This window comes from Ischnura elegans, chromosome 9, assembly GCF_921293095.1.
Source record: "Ischnura elegans chromosome 9, ioIscEleg1.1, whole genome shotgun sequence".
NCBI classification, from domain to species: domain Eukaryota; kingdom Metazoa; phylum Arthropoda; class Insecta; order Odonata; family Coenagrionidae; genus Ischnura; species Ischnura elegans.
The window spans coordinates 22302837-22320242 of record NC_060254.1 but is presented as its reverse complement, the minus strand read 5'-3'; the positions used below and the strand labels follow the sequence as shown (position 1 = coordinate 22320242).

General features: G+C 36.0%; 1 protein-coding gene across 14 annotated transcripts in view; it reads right to left on the bottom strand.

Annotated features, from left to right (window-relative positions):
- Positions 1–17406, bottom strand: part of LOC124165797 (phosphatidylinositol 4-phosphate 5-kinase type-1 alpha-like) — a 105047-nt gene that overhangs the window by 60244 nt on the left and 27397 nt on the right. For all 14 annotated transcript variants that reach the window (XM_046543300.1, XM_046543305.1, XM_046543299.1 and 11 more), the window contains exons 8-11: positions 15035–15115; positions 13911–14149; positions 8635–8767; positions 5801–5888 (exon numbers count right to left, since the gene is read on the bottom strand). In XM_046543300.1, coding sequence (XP_046399256.1) covers positions 5801–5888; positions 8635–8767; positions 13911–14149; positions 15035–15115 — 541 coding nt within the window. The remainder of the gene's footprint in view (positions 1–5800; positions 5889–8634; positions 8768–13910; positions 14150–15034; positions 15116–17406) is intronic.

Below are 17406 nucleotides of genomic sequence, written 5' to 3'. Positions count from 1 at the left end.
AAAGAATTGTTTAGTACCCACGTAACGGCATTGAAATTTTGAGTGTTGGCAATGAACGCCGCGAAAAAGTTAAGGAAAAGTTGACACACGATATTAATTGCGTAATTGTTTACATGTTCCTGGCGGAAAATTTTATTAGCCTGCATTTTCTCATTATCTCTGTGCAACTGTAAATGAATATTGCGTCATTGAAAGCTTTTCCCCACTAACTTTGCAGCACGTTAATGACGGAGTTGGTTGAATAAAAGCTCACTTTTAATTAGCTTCGTGCTTTGGAAATACTCTTCGATGTTCGATGTTTCCAGCCCAGTAAATATTCAAATGATGATATTTTCACCATATTTTATTGAGATATGAGATAATGAAAGTATGTTTCCGTGCGTGAAAGATTGAGGGTATGTGCGTGTGAATTTATCTAGGAATATAGTAATTTTCTGGTAATTTTTTGTGTTATTTGCTCGTAATCCTAGACTCTCCTCCTACGTGTATTAACTGTGACAGTGAAACCACCAGATTCATCGGTCAACGTAATATATAAAAGGCAGAAGATATAAAGATTAAAGATAGGTAGACAAATGCATTGTTTGGGCCCTTAGATGAATCAATTCAAGTATTCAGTTTAGTAATGTAGCGTTGAGATACCGTACTTTCCCGAATCCACGCAATCAGTCAACTCTGGGAATAATATTATGCATTTTGATTGGCAATGCTCGAGATGCAACTCTCAGACTATATTAATGTTTACCGATTTTGTATCTAATAATGTAAGAATACGCGGTAGAGTTCATGAATATCGCAGTGAATTAAATGAAACTTCACCGAGAATTTACCGTGCATTTCTCTGCTGAGAATTTCACCGCGCCGATCGAAATCTCTGAAGCACTAACGCAAAGGTTCGACTTACGCAGAGTCTGCCGGAACGCATCTCTTACGTAACTCGGGGGATGCCTGTATTCAATTGTCATAGGCAGCCAAAAAAGCTGGTTTTGGAGATTCTTGTGTTCGGATTTTGGAGTTCCTTACACCTTACATTGGAATTTCCTGTCCACAAAAACATTTACTTCAGTCAATTCGTATCTCAACTTAATTACTTCTAACATTGATTCGTTTATTTAGAGAGCAGGCAGTTAGCACCAAGGGCAAAGAACGGAACTTGTAACTCAAAGAAGCAACCTCTTAATGCCACTGATAGTGACATGTGCAGTGGTAAATTTTACCTTTTTAGACTATGCCTCATAAAGTTATTATTGTGGATGACAACTTGCTTGATTTGCCGGCCTTGGCAGTGGAGAGGTAACTTCCTCGAATATCAACCAGACAATCACAGATTGAAATCCTGCATGAGTGGTTTCTTTCACCACCTAGGACATGGATGTGTTTTTCTATGAGCTTATTGCAAGAAAAACCTGGTGGTCCTCCATGCCCTTAGAAAAAAATGGCGTTACTATTGCACTCTTGTGAGCCAGTATTCTTTTCCTGGAAGGTCCTAACCCTAACTGGAGCTTCTTCCTTGTTCCAACCTTTCACAAGGGGATCTTCCTTGTCCTTCAATCGATGCATACAGTGTAGCATTTTATTACATCAAACGGTTGCGTTCTTTTTCAAGGTTCAACAGTCTCATCACAAAGCCTCCACTTACAACATGTGAACAGGATTCAAACAGATTTTCATAACAAATTATTTTACGGCTGATTCTTTTTACTTCAGCTCCGGTTCAAACCTCGAAACCAATGGATATAAGAACTAAACCAAATCACCCCAATTATGACTGATCTATCTTAAAATCAATACTTTATATTATAAATAAATTTCACAGACGAGTTTTCGACAACCCTGTAGGATAAGTACAGAGTAAAATATTGACTACATACTCAATGATTTATGTAGACCAATAGTTCCTCCCCTGTAGCAAGTTCACCAATCTTTGGGAATGCTGACAATTAAGAAGGTAGCTTATAATTTTGCTATCCTCAACGAGGAGCCGCTTGATTCTGATGAAATAATTCAAAATCTCCATGACAGCTTAAAACTTCAAACATTTCAAACTCTCTGTTACCCACTTCCACTTTACACAAATACCTATGATGATTTTTTTACTACTACAGCAGTATTTAAATAAACAAACCATTGAAGAGATTTTATGTCAAGCAATTTCATTCCAACTGCTCCACAATTGAATTTTTATCACTGCATCTCTCAAAGTTTTTTGGAAGTGCTTTAGTGTTTTACCTACATTTCTTAAAGTCTAACAATCCTTGCAGCCTCATCCACGAATATATGGAAGAGGAAGTAAGGAAACCATCTATGTCATAAAAAACTTAACTAATAAAGAATACACTGAAAATATTATAAGCAACATTATAATTTTTTTTTTGGAAAAAATATTTCATGTATCTATTCATTTGGCAATGATTAGCCCTAATTTAATCTACTTCAATCAAGTAATACAGCGCAGTTCCAAAATAGCTTCGCTGAAAGAAGTTATTTCACATTGCTCACCAAGATCTCTAATGTTTACAGAATATTCAAGGCACAGTCAAAGCAGTGGAGACATAGCAATACCATTCTTTCAATTTTCCACATGATAATCCACATCCAAAATTAATCCTAGTTACTTTCCAACCTAGGACATGAATTTTACATGCGTTCCAACAAGATTGGAAATTATATTTCGAAGTATTTGAGTCCCCTTAATGTCTTTATGTACATACACAAGTAAGATAAGCTACAGTGAAGATATCTTTCACTAAAAATTACTCCAAGGCAGTTGATGAGGCTGATTAGATTTAAACATGGCTGTTTTCATATTTTCACTTTGCAAATTTCACTTAATCATGTCAAGATAAGTCTTCAAGGAGTTCCTCCAGGTTTAGTAGGTCCAAAGCCATGTTGCAGGCTGTGGTATTCTTTTTGTGCAAATACTGCACAATAATGAGGATTTCCCAATAGAATTTCCAAGAATTATAGCATGGAATGACTGTCCTTTGTCTGTCAGTTGATTGAGTACAACTGAATTTTTCATGAAAATGAAATGAACTGGATTTCTCGGAATAATCTCCTTTTGCAAGAAAAGGTACAAACATACTAACATTGAATTTATGACTCACTTATATAAGCGAAGCATTTTATATAAGCAAATGAATGTTTTTAAAATGTCAATTAAATGGTGTCCGAGGTACTTAACCCTGTAAAAATGCGATGAATGCTTACATGACTAATTTAACTATGAAAAAAAGATACCTAAATTCAGAGACCTAAAATATTCAAATGTCAATTTGGATTGTCTTCAACAAATCACTATCATAAACGCTAATAGGCATTTAAAAATTCAGTCATTCAGATTCAAACATCGAAAAAAAATCGTACTTTAGTTTTTAAATCTTAAAGGATTATTAGGGAAAAGGGAAAAAGATTATACATGTGATAAAAAATTTCAATTTGAAAGAGAATTTGATGACATTTGCCAATAGGAATAGTCAGGAGAAATGGACCCTTAAGACAGTATCAGGACTCAAATTTGTTGACCCACTCCCGAGGCAAAACATGCTTTGTTAGTCTGTAAACATTACAGTAACCTAAAGTAAGCAAGCCAGGAAGACAAGATGCCTTAAATAACAATCTTTGCTCTACCAACGTAGTCTTTGGGTGAAATATTGCTATCTATGGTATAAAAAGACATTTTCAGGAATTTCTGGAGGGATAACCTGAGGTTGAGGTGATGATTTCTCAATCATTGAAACATACGGTTAACCTGTGATGAAATCCAAAGAGCAATTCTGCAATTAGATAGTGAGGTTCTAAAATCACTTATCAACCATTTCCATTGTATAACCTTTAAAAACAGAAATCAGTATGCATAGAACTTTTCAAAATGTTGAAAACATTCATGATTTATTAGACTATGAATTTTATAAACTAAATATCATCAGATTATTTTAATCCAAACAGTTGCCAAACACAACCTAATAAAGGAAGCAGTAAGATCATGGTAATTACAGTAAAACCTCCATGTAACGAATTCAGGGACAGGGAGAATGATAACTTTGTTGTAATGGAGTTCTGTACTCGGACATGCTGTGCAAGTTGTGTCGTTTCAGGATGAGGAAACAGTTTGCATAGATTGACAACGTGAACCACAAACATGGCAGCCACAGAGGACTCCTATTGGAATGTTTTTTGTTTTAAGGGATGAGGAATTCTAACCACTATAACTATTAAGCACATCTATAACATATACAACTCCTTGTGTCACGGACAGAGACAATCGCAGATGAACACTAATTACTGACTACTTTCAGAAAAGCTTAAGAGCTGCAATTTTGCATGGAGGTAGGGGACCTAAAATGATTTTGGAGTTCCACTCCAAACACCCCATTCAAATTTAGGCAAATTCTAGTTTTCCCACGTACTTTCCAGTCCAAGGCCTCCTGTGAGTAGAATACACAGGAGCCTTTCCAAATCATTGCGATAAGTGAGAAACAGAAGGAGAACCGGCAGTTTCCTTGGTGTAATTTTTATTACCATCAACCCCTGGAGCACAGGGAACCTGCATTTCGATGGGCCACCAAATATTATAGTGTTTATGCAAATGAGGTGAAAAAATTACCCAATTTTTTTCTGATGACTCTATATATTCCATTGCAGTTAAGGAATTTTACTTAATTATACTTGGCATGCTTCCTGTGTAAGTAAGGAGTACAATTTTTAAAACATGTTTAATTCCGTCAAATTTTCCTGAGTTCCTGGTATCAACCCTGTACATGGAGGTTCATTATATAGGGGCTTTACTGTAATAGAATAAATGAGACTAAATTCATTAAAATCCAGAACTTATGATTACGAATCAATGAATTTTTCTTGGCAACGATAATTCATTGATCTACTGCATCTTAATATCCTCGTTACGTCAGCTTCAATCTTCGGAGAGGTAATTCAAATATTAATAATAGTATAAAAATATCTAGCGTACAACTAGTTTATTTCAACTAGCAGCTTCCATTTCTCATTCAACCAAGATGATTGAATATTATGTACAGACTAAGTAAAAATATCTACAGATATAAGGGGCCAATGGTTTCACTGTATCACTGCTCACAGGCCTTGAAAAGTTTCAAGACCCAATTAACTGAAATTAGTAAAACATTTTCATCAACAATAACACTAAAAACAAAAATTTTATTTTAGCAAGCCATGTATCCCATTCAAGGTGCATAGTAAGGCGGAAATACAGATAAGCCACCTACATAGTGAGAAGTTGTTATTAGCACAACTGCAGTTATTATAAAGTGCACATACATCATTACAGTTAATCATCAGGTTTACTTGCCAACTATAAGAGTTAATTATGAAGCAAGCTGTTAAGCTTTACACAATTACTTACAATCACAAAATAGCATAAATATATTCAACTCTTTTGAACTAAATTTTGCTTCTACATAATAAATACTAACATTTTTTATGAAAATATATCAAATACTCAATCGATAGTATTAAATAGGAACTTAAGCTCTTTAATAATAAATGCCATTGATTATGAAAATATTCTTTGCACCAGTACTATAATGATAAATGGACTACTTTCTTTATGGAATGCCTGGAAACACCAGAAGTACTGTTGAGTACAGGAATTATAAACAGGTATGTCCCAATAAGTGAGTCGCCACAATGATTCTTGAACTTCCTCACAACTGAAGATAATTCAATGCAGATAAAACAGTAGCACTTAACTTATGTCATAAAATTCCACCATCATCACTTTCCATTTTGGTATTCTCCTAGTTGAGCAAACTTCGAAACTTACGTGAGGGAATCTTTTTGAAGACTGTTTTGGCCATGAAGTCCTGGAATCTCTGTGCATAAAATCCTGGTCGATGAACAGACACTGTATCCTGTAGAAAAATATGCCACTGTAGAAGTTTCTCATGTTGAATTATGCCACTCATTTTTAAATCTATTGTATCTCCCATCACTTCACAAGAATACTCCTGATCATATTTGCTTGAACCTCATCATTCGCTGTTCACTGAAGGAAATTAATATTTCAAACTTTCATTGCCAGGAAAACAGACTATATTTAGAGAGAGATTAAAACCAATTAATAAAATATCAACAAGGATAGGCAGCAACCAAAGATACGGAAAAATCACTGATGATTGATGAAGCCTAATGCTATACATCTATTAAAAATTTAAATGTTATCTTATCATGTAATTCATGTTAAAGTAATCCAGAGACAAAAAAAACTAAATACCTATTTTTTGTCATGCCAGACCCTCCCACTAAACAATTATTTTAGCCTCAATGGTTAATTGTGATGGCCAAGTGCTGAATTTGATACAAACCTAAGTCCCACATGATAGATCTCTCATTACATTACTATAACCCAAAATTATTCCTTTTAATGTTTCATGCTTCAGATGGAGCTGTATTAAGAAGCTATAACATTTTTGAACACAAAATTAACAGTATTACTTAGAAAAAGGGTTCCTGATTTTAAAGTAAAAATCTCGATTTATTCCCATCTATATGGAACTCCCAAGCTTTCCGAGGGATCAAAATCATTCCTGGTTGGTAGACACCACCCATAACAACATACGGTAATCAACTGCAAAACTCTGTGCATTTAATTTTACCTAATCTTGCAATGTCTGACCAATGAATTACATCTAAAACCAGTGAATGTGCCAGAAAATTGTGGGCAACGGGCAAAACATGTAACTGCAATTGAACATTAATTAGAAAAAGACTTGTAAGTACAATATCAGCTGTAAATTTGTGAAATTCCACTCATTTAAAACACATGGCAAATTACACAAATTTTAAGCAAATCCGACTGTTTTCAACAAGTGAGTGTCATTCTCAAGGGAGAATAGCAACTAACACCATGACAGTTACATCATATGTTGAAAAGCAGTAGGGTAAACACAAAAGTTTTTACAGCAGAATTTTATAAATTGTTTTTCATACATGCTAAATGATTCATGGAACACAGAGCATGCACAAGAATAACAGTTTTTTCCAGTTTATGAGAATTTTCGAGTCGAAGATATTCTAGAAAAATCCATGAACAGTGGATGTAATATTAGAACTCATTGAAGATAAAAGGAAGTATAAGAATGGAAAAACTGAAGAGAGGCAACAAAACTAAAACAAATTTGGAATGAATTGATTTACAAAGCAAGGAATGCTATAGTATATCTGTGAATGTGTACAAAACATCCTTTCACATGGATAAACAGAAGCTGCCTATAGGATAAGGAGGAGCCTTTTCAAAGAACAGATCACAAGGTACAATTCCATAAGGAAAAAGAATGGAGATCTTCAGATTGAAAATGAAGACAAATAGAAGAGAATGAAGGAATACCTGATAGAGTTAAACAACAAAAATAACCATGAACTAAAAACAATTGAAGAGGACTGTGAGGTCAAAAGTAAATATATTGGTGCTTTAATTTTAAGCTTGAAATTTGACGATGTAACAAAGGAACGACCCATGAATCGAGCACATGGAATTGACATTTCTGCAGAGATTATAAAAATGGAGTTGAAAGACATCAGCAGTAAAAAAAACCCATCTCCGACACGTACGTGAGAAGACTATCGTCATTTCTTCTTCCGAAAAGAAGAGCGAAGAGAATTGTGAAAACTTTTAGGACCATGGCACCGTACTTGATGGCGGTGATTTCTCCGAGACATTTAGTGGAAGCTACGGTTGGTTCCAGAATTCTAAACTTCGAGCTTGTGTTTTAGGGCTACGATAACAGGTGAATCTGCAAGTGCTGATAGCATAGTCATCACAACATTTTCTGGTGAACTCCAATCTGTGATTGAGAGTGGGTCCTTTCACCCTCAACTAGTTTTTAATGTTGATGAGACAGAGAAGAGAATGTAATCTCATTCATTCATTTTTAGGGAAGAAAAACCTGCGTTACATTTCAAGGCACTTAAAAACTGTTTCATGTTGTTGCTTAAGATGCTAATGCCTCAGGGGACTTCAAATTAAAGCCAGTTATGATTTATCACTTACAAACTCCTCGAGCAATGAATTGGTATTCAAAGTAGCATTTTTCTGTCATTTGGATGATCAACAAAATGGTCTGGGTGACACAATAATTGTTTTTAGACTGGTTTTAAAATTTGTCAATGGCTGGCAATGCATTACAAACCCCTGAGATAGCATGCATTTTTCCTAGATGTTAGGCCACCCACTGGAAAGGTGGGAATTTCAAAAGCACGTACAAATTTACTCTAACGAGAAAAAAACGTCTTTAAATGCGTGCCTACTATCTTAAAAAATATCTTCAACCATACATGTTTTTATAAATAATGTCTTATAAGAATATTAATAGGAATGCATATGGTTTATAGGAAATTTGATACCCAACAATTATGCTACCGGGAACGCATCTCAATCCTCCCAATGTTCAAGTGCTCTCATGTAACGCATCCCTTGCGCTAAGCAAAGCACGGGTGTACATGGGTAACAGATCATATTTAAAGTATAGCGCACTCTAAAAATACAAACATGCAGCTCATACAGTGAATCCATCGTAAAGTGAGAGACAAGTGTTTCCTTCATTTAGAGACAATAAAAATAAATTGACAACTGACTAAAAAATAAGCATGTATGCTTACCCCATCATGGATCATACTTTTCCAAGTATGTTCTAGCTTCTTCTTAAGTCGGTAACTCTGCAAGATGTCAATTATACCTAGGAACATGAGGAGCCTCTCTCCCTTTGCATTCCGTGCAGGAATACCTCCGGGCCTGAAAGTAATTACAGCCATTTAGAGATATAGAAATAATATCAAAAATAATCTCTTAACTAGGGATATGGGCCATTAAATATTTTCCAAGATATGGATCTTGGTTCTAGATCAATCAACCAGTTAACAGGTTTCAACTCCAGTTCTACCCTATAAGTACCTTTCCTTCAAAGCCCCATGCATAACTCCCTCACTAATTAAGAGCTTCATCTAAATGCAATATATCTCCTAAACACAGTTTTACACAGGCAGGTTAGCACAGAAAACATTTTTGAAATTGCAAGAATGCAAGCTCGGAATTAGAGCAGGGGCTATTTTGCCATCTCGCACCCATATATTACCGCACACATTCTAGCAATTTGCTGCTTTTCACGATGCAATTTTGACTTCGCCTTCAAACACACGTCAGATTGTACAATGACATGCCCTCATGTAAAACGGTCTTAAGAAATATATGCTACATCAAATAAGAAATTGTCAATTACCAATTGATTAGACGCATGAAAATTGGTAACTTTCGAAGCAATGAATGCCTAAAATTTCCGAAAATACTCATGATGCAAATATTTTATTAGACAGTAGACTCTCGTTAATACAAACAACCTTGTTATGAAGTTCTCATTTTTACAAAGCAAATCATTGGCCCCAATGAAAAGGCTTATCCAATCAAAGTTATTGCGAAATTTGCAATTTACAAAATTACAAATTTCGGTCCATATCCCAGCGATTACAAAAAGAACTTTATTATGAAGTTCTATGAATAAGCAATGGCATTCAGTTGGAAATACACTACACTACGTCATAATCATAGCACTATGTTTCAATTCTCCTTTGTGCAATGTGTCCAAGAGCTTCAATTATGGTTCTTTCTTCAGTATGAGATACTTCAACGCTGCAAAATTGCGGCGTATTCAGTCCAACATGTATGCTCACCAAGAGGTATTTTTGAACTGCAGCTTGCTCCAGCAAGTGCATAGTGGTCACAACAGATGGCAGTTACGATGCAGATCATCCAAGGCCGTTGAAGTGCATCATAGACGACTGAGCCCCTCCCCTTCCTTCTCTGCCATTCCCCTCCGTCGACAAATATGAACACTGTTCATTGAACAGTTAAGCTGCTGAGCGGTTCGAACGGGTGTTCAAAATATTAGGTTCGTTTTAGCCGTTCTTTTTCTCAGCGTATTCATTTCTTGAACGGCGTTCTTTTCCCCTCGGCATTCATTTTGCGGAGGGTATTCTTTTCTCAGAGGCATTCTGTTTTTGGAGGTCGTTAGTTTCCTCTGGCTGTTCATTTGAGCTTTGGCTTTCATTTTGATTTCGTATTCATTTGAACATTCATGTTCGATGAACAGGATGTGATGGCTCAGGTTCGCGGTCAATTTACGGCTCGGTTATCTGTGCGTAATTTTTGCTATGGTTCAAAGTTTATTTCAACATTATGTTAAAACTTTATTTTGATTAGTTATATTAATGCAAAAATGAATGTCAGCAAACAGAAAAGTTAAACATAAATTGTTTAACTATGTTATATCCACTATACATTTTGCTATTAAATTATTCGTAATGGAATTAACTTTTAACTGGGTTAATCTATATTTTACCTTCCGTTGCTTTAAGAGGTCTGAACCTATGATTTTGAAAGACAAAAATTTGACTTCAACTTTCCTCAAATTGCTTGTTTGAAGTGTAATTAGACATCGAAGGGGAAGCGCTTTGTACTCTTCCGAAGAAAGCCTACGGAGGCATATATCCACCATTTTCGAAGGAATTAAAACAATATGTTACCGACGGAGATTTTATTTGATGATATTAGGTTTTTCACATCGCCACATTTTATGTATTTCATTGTGACCACTTAGCTTAATTGCACGTAAATACACCTCAAAATAGCTAACTCTTTATTTGCTTTCAATGTTTAACATTTAAATATGTTACAGAACTCCATGGGTGTAACAGATTCCACTGTTTTTTACATTCTACCAAAAGTAAAAATTTAGCAATGAAACTGATTATTTCTCACCGTCTTATGCATAATATTATTGACAGTTAATAGCATCGATATATATTTGATAGATACCTAATATATCTAAGAGAGAGATTCACAAATGACATTTATACTAAAAATATTTATAAAGAACAGTTACCTGTGTATGAAAGTCTAAATTGCTCATAAGAGCAGCATTTTAAAACTTTTATGTATGCGAATAACATCAGACGCTGGGTTGATAAATATTAATTCTGGGTTATTCTACAAGTGGACAGCAGATATTGTCCTGCACACGGATGACCAAGTAAAGGCCCGGGACATAATTTGCTTGAAATTACTATGACAAGCTGCACAAACCATATGATACCACACTAAGCCTTCATTTACTCAAAATGTCCGATAAATAGTATTTTCTACCTGAATGACCCTGCCTGTTCGCCACCAACAGATATTTTGAACTGTTCTTTTTACTGTACAGGTTCAAAGTGATTGTTCATCAAAATGAACAGTTTAACCCACCTCTACTTACCAATCGCGAGTTGACACAAAATTGTAATGCAGTATTGCATTCTGTAGGATAACCACACTTTTCAATGCCTTGCATAGGGTTATCAACTTACGTATAATAAGGTCTCGGAAGGCATCTTGCTTGCGTATGGAGGACTTACTATATTGGGAAAAATATCAAACCTCAATTGCATCATGCAACAGCCAAGGACTTTGTTTCACACATGGATGTTGTTGACTTCGGACGATAATGACAATGAGAAGACGACAAAAAACTGCCAAATGAATTTGAAGAGCAAGGGCTAGGCAGTCGAAAATTGTTTTCCCTTGGATCACTTTTCAAACAGATAACCTCAACGCTGAAAGACAATATTTTAAGATATTATTTTTTATGAAATTTACCTCTTTACTCACGAAAAAATTCTAGAGAGCAGAATTAATTCTTAATTTTGTTTAAACGATAAGCAACTACTGTCATTTAAGATCCAACTTTCTTAATTTGATTTCCATTGAGCTATACCCAGTAAATGCAGCTTATGTAGAAATTATTGTTTCATTGCAGTTACATATCATTTAGTTTTGTATAAATGATATGTTATGATTGAGAACCCATTAAATCCCAAGCATGTTAATAACTTAAAAATTCCAAATATTTTGATGAATTAGCAATAAAACAGGCTCAAATAAGGCAAATTATCGATTTCTATATTTTTATTGTTTTTAGTTAGCCGATGGTGAAACGTTGCGTATACGCAACATTAGGAGTTCCCCGGGTCAAATGAGCCGTTTTGCCTTTTTTTCGGAACTCTTTTATTTTTGCAAATAATTCTTTTTTATTATAACCCAAATATATATTTAACCCAAAACATTGATTAAACTTTGTATTGTTCATGAAATTTAGAAGAGCAATCAGTATGTAAATGAATATTGCACTTTTGGTAATCACTAATCTTCTGGCTGCCACAAACTCAGCATCTTCGTCATGAATTTTTTCGTCACGAACAATATTGTGGCCAACCTTGTCTTTCCTTACTGCATTTCGCAAACTAATTTTATGTTATATATCCGTTATGTCCGACATTATGGCAAGTTTAGTGACTATAAGGGTAGTTGCTCAAACCGAAACTTGAAGCTTGTACGTGGTGGAAGGCTCCATATTATCAATAACAGACACTTTGTGACTTCCACAAAGTATTTATAAAAATTTATACCATTTGACCGGTTGCGGCTATTACACCATTATAAAGTACAGAAAATATAAAGAAACCGGTCAATTAATAGGAATTTTTATATCGCGGAAGTAACAAAGTGTCTGCTATTGATAATGAGTAATTGCTCCTTTACTTTCGTCAAAATATGGCATCATCTTCTCGTCAAAAGATAATTTATGAGAAATTGCATCAAACCGTAGAAATATTTGGTTGAGCTCGCAAAGTATGGACCTATCTTGGAAAACTTATCCCTGTTGTCCAAACTTCTGTTACCAGCCAGGCGTATGAACATTTTAGGTTCAACAAAACGCTTCCGGGACATCGTTTGACGCACAAAAGGGACGCGACTTTACTCCAGTAATATTTTTAGCTAAGGTGTAATAACCACTAAACATCGGAACGGAAGAAATACCACGCTATTGTAATATTTTCTGAAAATTTCACGCACTATGACCACTGGCGATAGTGAGCAACTTAGGCTGCAAATGTGGGTTCAGGTCATTTGGAGGGAACGATTGTTCAACAGACAACCACAGGTATAGTAAAAGCAGATGGAACAGAACATTGTCCCTTCTATATACTGTAATACCAGTGGCGGATACAGAAAAAACTCAAGGGGAGGGGCGCAACATATCTTGAGTTATCTTTACTTTTATCGTAATAAAAGATCACAGTCAAATCACAGCAAAAGTATAGAAAATTTTATTTAAAGTGACTATAAACATGTAAAAGACAATGCCATCTTATGATACAAAAAAGTTACAATTGTGGTTTTGCAATGTTCGGCAATACGGGCGGACCCGCAAGGGGGGGGCGCGCACCCCCTTCGCCCCCCATCTGTATCCGCCACTGAATACCCAGTGTTCAAGCTATCCCTTTGAGCCCATATCTGAGTCAATATACCAAGAAATATTTTTCTTGGAATCCCAATGCATTCATCGTCACTCATAGTTCTCAAAAAATTTCTTTCGAAATTCCCTGCGACCTCATTTGAGCCTTATCAGCTCATTATCGTCAGCGGCCAGTGGGCATGAATTTCTCAGAAAATACAGCGATAATGTGATCCCTCCTACCTCTGCATTCTTTTTGCTCACTCGCCAACCCCCGCTGTGCACGGAGACCCATTGGTGCCAGGATATCCCCGATAAAACAACATGGGTTAGATGAAAGCCACCCCTAAGACCTAATTCCTCTCCCCTCTCCTTCTACCCCTAACTTCAAGATTTATTATTCGCTATTTAAAGGGCGAGATTACATACGAATGTACCTGATGATGTTGATCCTCTACGAAAGCCGGGGTTGTATCATTAAGTTTTATATGCCAAAAAATGAAGTACTTATGCTCATTATTTCCATTATGAAGCAGTTACACAAAGTAAATATGAAATAAGTGAGTCACAATTTTTAAAGGATGTCAGGTGGCTTAGCTTAAAACTTACGGAACATCTTCTTCCTCGTCGATTGGTTCACTTTCTGCCTGGATGCTTTCCATCGCAGTAGAATGAGCCACGAGACGCTGCCTATTGATTGAGCGACTACGATTCAAGGCCCCAGCAGCCCCACTTGTGCTGCCCTTGTCGTCTCCACTGTCGGCACCAGCTCCACTGCCTCCCTCCCCCGATGAGCCCCCCGCCCCACTACCCTCCCCCCTGTCCTGCCTCTCTTGAGTCCTCTTCTCCTGCAACAACACAAAATTCAAACATGAAAACCCGGAGGATGAAGTTATAGGGTGGCCACTCCAATATCAAGATGATTTTCCCAGACCAGGGTGTCCAATGTGTAGCAATTAAATACATAATTCCCTGAGTAATCCACGTTTTCCGGGGATTTTGTTTGTTTTCCACGATGCTGTTGTAATGGTGTAAGGTGCGATTTGCACCGGAGAGGGGAAGTCCGAAGTCCATGAGCACAAGGGTATTGGTAATTGTTTGGTAAAAGCCATATTTGTAATTGGTAAGGTAAAAGATTTTTAAAAAATTTTAAATCACGAAGCCGAGGAATATAGAATTTGAGAAATTATATCTTCCAAATCCATACATTGTGGGCAGAAATTAGTTGAGGTTTCAAATAGAAAATTAAAAATCACAACCATATTTGAAAAGAAGGTGAAATTGAAACAAATTCCGTAGTCTTAAGCATAATTTATACTCAGATGGTTTTCACATTTTGCACCAATGGGGGCAATGTCCTACATATTTCCATGGACATTTAGGGTTCCACTGGGTTTATGAAAATAAAGAGTTTTTTTGATGGAAACATAACCACCATGAAAACAAGTATTTTGAACTTGAATACATCATCTTCTCCAGTACTTTCCTCCCAGAGATTTCAGGCATAAAGGCATACTCATTAACAAGAGACTTACAATAAAACTAAATTCTGTATTTCACTTGAAACTTATTCTTTCTTCATTGAAAAAAGCATCAAATAGTTATAAATTTTAGTAAAAAATATGATTTTTAACTGTCAAACTCAATAAAGAAGAATAAGGTACTAAAAGTCCATCGATAGAACACACTTTACGGCAATGCCAAACTTGCCATTCAGATTTTGAAGTACTTACAGCTTTTTCCCTAGCGGCTTGATCTAAGTTATGGATACCAACAAGCAAGCTGTAGTCCATAATCTTGAAACTCTCTAGCACCTGAAAATAAAGCAATAGTTATAAATATTCATTCGAGTAAATTTATTTTCTGGCAACTCATTTCAAAACTTCACGACGATACAGAAAATCAAGATGGTGTCATTATAATTTTAAAATGTTCAAGAAATCCAAACAAAATGATCGAATTTTCCACAATGAGGGGGGGAATAACATCAAGGGATCAGCTACATACGTCATTTATAAATAAAATAAGAGGTTTTGGAAATCAGAGGCTCATTTAGATAGCTTTCTTAGTATTAACAGTTTCACTCAGGAGGGAAGTTGTTTCATTGGTGTCCCTTCCTGTAGGGGAGGTTCAAGGTTCAACTATACTTCAAAATTCTACTCTGTCTCTGATGAAGATTTATGAATTGAAAATGCGAGTAAATTTTTTTCTAGCTTTTCAACACTCTGCTCTGGTTATTAGATAACATTTATTAAGAACCAATAAAAACAAAATTCATAAACATACAGTAGAACATCGGTTATACGATGACCTCACTTATACACCAATTTTTTTTAGTCTGGTGAATAACCCCATATGAACCCATATATTTACAACCTCAGTTATGAAACTTTTCACTTATACGACGACCTCGGTCACGAAACGTATTTTTCCAGTCCAATGGAATAAAATACAGGCGGTCCTCGACTTTCGTACAATTCGTGCTTTCGTACGTTCAAAATTGACACCTTTTACTTGACTTCCATACGCTAAATTCGGACTTTCAGACATTGGTCTGTATTTTTTTTAAATTCCCGCGATGTTAACTGCGCATCCCAACATTCAATTGTTTCAAATTTCAGTATATGCAAACAATACGAATGCATACAATGAAGGGAATTGTTGGTAGTTGACTCTAATCTAGGTAATTTATTTGGGAGAGAGACTGCCTGCTACATAGGCTCCTTCATCAAGAGATAAGAAAGCCTTCATTGGAGAGATTTTTAAAAAAAAGTTGACTAGATATCATCAAATAGCTTTCAATAAAACTAGTAAGATCTTCTTTTGAATTGTGTTTTTTTCGTTTGAGTGCTGCTTAATACAAGTGCACCTTCAGCAACGATATTGCGATATTGCACGAAATATCACCTGAATTCCGTTTGTCTTTTTTGAATATCATGCGAAATATATGCGATCACGAATGTCGCCTGCCGAATGTCGAATTTTGGTGTGAAAATTAAAAGGTATCCAGAGTGCGGGTTCAACAATTACATTTTGTTATGCTTCTTGATACGTCTTTTTATTTATAGTGGATGTAATAAGTGGAATGTCAACTTAAACAGCAAGAGGAAGTTTCACTCGATAGCCAACGGAGTTCTTGTTTTTTAAACTTTTCTTCACAGTTTCTGCGTATTTTCGGAAGAAATTGGATGATTTGAGGAATTTCATTAACATATTATTAAAATTTAGTGGATTGAAATAAAATCGGTGAAAAAAAAAGGTTTTAGTACGTATATTCCGCTCTTATGGAACGTAACCCCTAATAGGGTGGTTTCCTATTATTTTTTTATTGCCTAAATCGAAAGATTATTACTCCTGGAGTACATATTTCACGCTTTTAGATTTTAAAATGACGATATCTATTTTTCGCGATTAAATGAAAAGTGAAAAATTTCAAGCGCGCGAAAACGCGACGCGTAACTATGAATGCCGGGAAATCTTTCCGTATGGTGTATTTCTGGTTCCCGCTGCTGCCCTGTGAGGTGACCTTGAGGCGAGTTGAGCGCTGATACGACGCAGGCTGTTAGCGGGTAGCTGAGTACCCTGCTGGCTGGTAGCGCTTGGCTTAAATAAGGATTATTAATACCTTATCAAATGAAAAAAACTTTCCGACCTTAGCCAGTTTTAATAAGTGATTATTAAGACATGTTTCCCTGAGCTCTACACCTCATGCATGCATTGGTAACCTCAGACGATGTATAACTCCTATCTTCTCGTATAGAAACTAGGTCCCTGTGACGTCACGTGGAGTACCATCGCATGGGCGCCAATCTGGCCCTTTTCAAATGAGGATAAAAATGGACCATAGCCATTCGTCTAAACCGGTATTTCTAAAACGAAATAATTTGTATACTATGAATACAGTAATGGTGGGTAACGAATCGCAATAAATGCCTTTCGTTTCCTTTGATAAAGGAAACTACCCTATTAGTATGGAAGTCAATGGTTCGACTTTCGTACAAGTTTTCGGGAACGCATTGTGCACGAAAGTCGGGGACCGCCTGTACCTCACTTATACGACTTGTCAGAGAACTGCTCTATGAGAAGATTGTGGTACACACGCAGA